General features: G+C 46.5%; 1 protein-coding gene across 1 annotated transcript; it reads right to left on the reverse strand.

The window, feature by feature from the left end:
* Positions 1–6: 6 nt before the first annotated feature.
* LOC109509656 (transmembrane protein 184C-like) lies at positions 7–1,419 on the reverse strand. The gene is made up of 2 exons (XM_019859481.1): positions 1,209–1,419; positions 7–745 (listed from the first exon to the last, which is right to left on the reverse strand). Exons 1-2 carry the CDS (start codon positions 1,357–1,359, stop codon positions 411–413), a joined length of 486 nt encoding a protein of 161 aa, XP_019715040.1. The 5' UTR covers positions 1,360–1,419; the 3' UTR covers positions 7–410.
* Positions 1,420–1,557: the final 138 nt, after the last annotated feature.

The raw sequence follows: 1,557 nt of genomic DNA on the forward strand, positions 1-1,557 counted from the left end.
ATATGAGAACAAAATTGTAGTGTTTTTTTCTGATAAAAAATGTACGCCTTTCTTCTCATCACATTCTGTCTTCATTCTTGTACTTATTAGTTTGACTTTTTTCAGTGTGGCCCTAAAATACTCTTCTTACATGGCACAAATTGGTACATGACATACATTGTTAACTAGTGAGTAATTTGACCCCGGATGTGCATATCCCTGCAAATCAGTAACAAATGAGGTTGAATGGCGAAGGCGCTATTGCTTTAAATTGTGACTTCAAAGTCTATGAATGAGACGTGTGAGTCACTTGTGTGATCCCACATAGTGTCATTTCCACACGGAACATTCTTGCAGCTGTCATGTTATGAATTGGTTTGCCATAGTTAGCAAAGTCATCGGGGCCTGCCCATTCATGAACGATTAAGCCACTAAGTGATGACGATCAGATCCGCTTGGGCTGGCTCTTTGGCTCCGCCGTCACCGCCCCCGTCGTCGTCGTCATCATCAGCAGCAGCATCATCATCATCATCGTCCTTGCTTGCGTCACTTGCGACTTCTTGTCCATGGCCGAGGCCGGCGGGGGCCGACAGGGAGTGCGGCGTCCGTCCCATGCCCTGGTAGCGCCCGCCAGGCGACGGCGGATCAGACGCTGCCTCGCCGATAGCGTCCTGCGAGGCTGACGACGAGAGGAGGCCGGAGCGCTCGCCAGAGCTCTGCGCCTCACCAAAGTATGGCTTCCGGGGGCGACCCATCACGGTTCGACCTGTCAAGTAAGACAGGAAAAGAAAAATTGAGAATCTAATAGTTTTATGACTAATGATCTTTTTCATCCCCAATTCAGAATTCAACAACTCTTTGTCTCGGAAGTTGCACAAAACTTGAGACACAAGCGAACCACCTCACAATCATGTTGCCTAGCTAACATGTTAACCGACGCGCAAATTGATTAACGTTCAGGCTGACTAACAATCAAAGCAACTAAATGACAACAACAGACTAGCTACAGCAATAAGAATTGGGGTAACTAAGGAGTGGTGACGTTAACTAAGACTAGCGTGGAGAACAACAGACAAGCAAACCGACTGTCTGCTTAACTGACTTGCTAACAATGGCCATGTCTAATATTCACATGAATTATTTCTAGTTCCATTTAGTTTGTTTTGCAGTTGTTGTGATTTGCTGAGATATCAAAAAAAAAAGAAAAATGGAATTGAATTGTCACGGACCGACATTGCGGACTTGTTCCGAGATGTCGGCCCTGACGTCGGAGACGTCCCACATGGCCATGAAGGAGTCAAAGCAGGAGCCCTCCTCGGCCTCCTGGATGTAAGGCTTGTACGTGAAGCTCACGTGATGAGCTATAGCTGCCAGGAACATCTCCACGCAGATCACAAAGTCCTGAGAAAGACAAAGCGTTTTATCAACCTAACTCATGATCGAGTGAATAAAAATAGAACAAACTAACTAGCGACCACTATTATTTTTGGTGCACACCGAAGAACCGAACGTCAAATTTGAGTTTCCAAACGCTTGGAGTGAGCCACTGCGCACTCGGAGCGTGTTTCTAGAACGCGC

This window comes from Hippocampus comes, unplaced genomic scaffold (genome assembly GCF_001891065.2).
Source record: "Hippocampus comes isolate QL1 unplaced genomic scaffold, H_comes_QL1_v1.1 C16984698, whole genome shotgun sequence".
In the NCBI taxonomy this organism is placed as follows: Eukaryota; Metazoa; Chordata; class Actinopteri; order Syngnathiformes; family Syngnathidae; genus Hippocampus; species Hippocampus comes.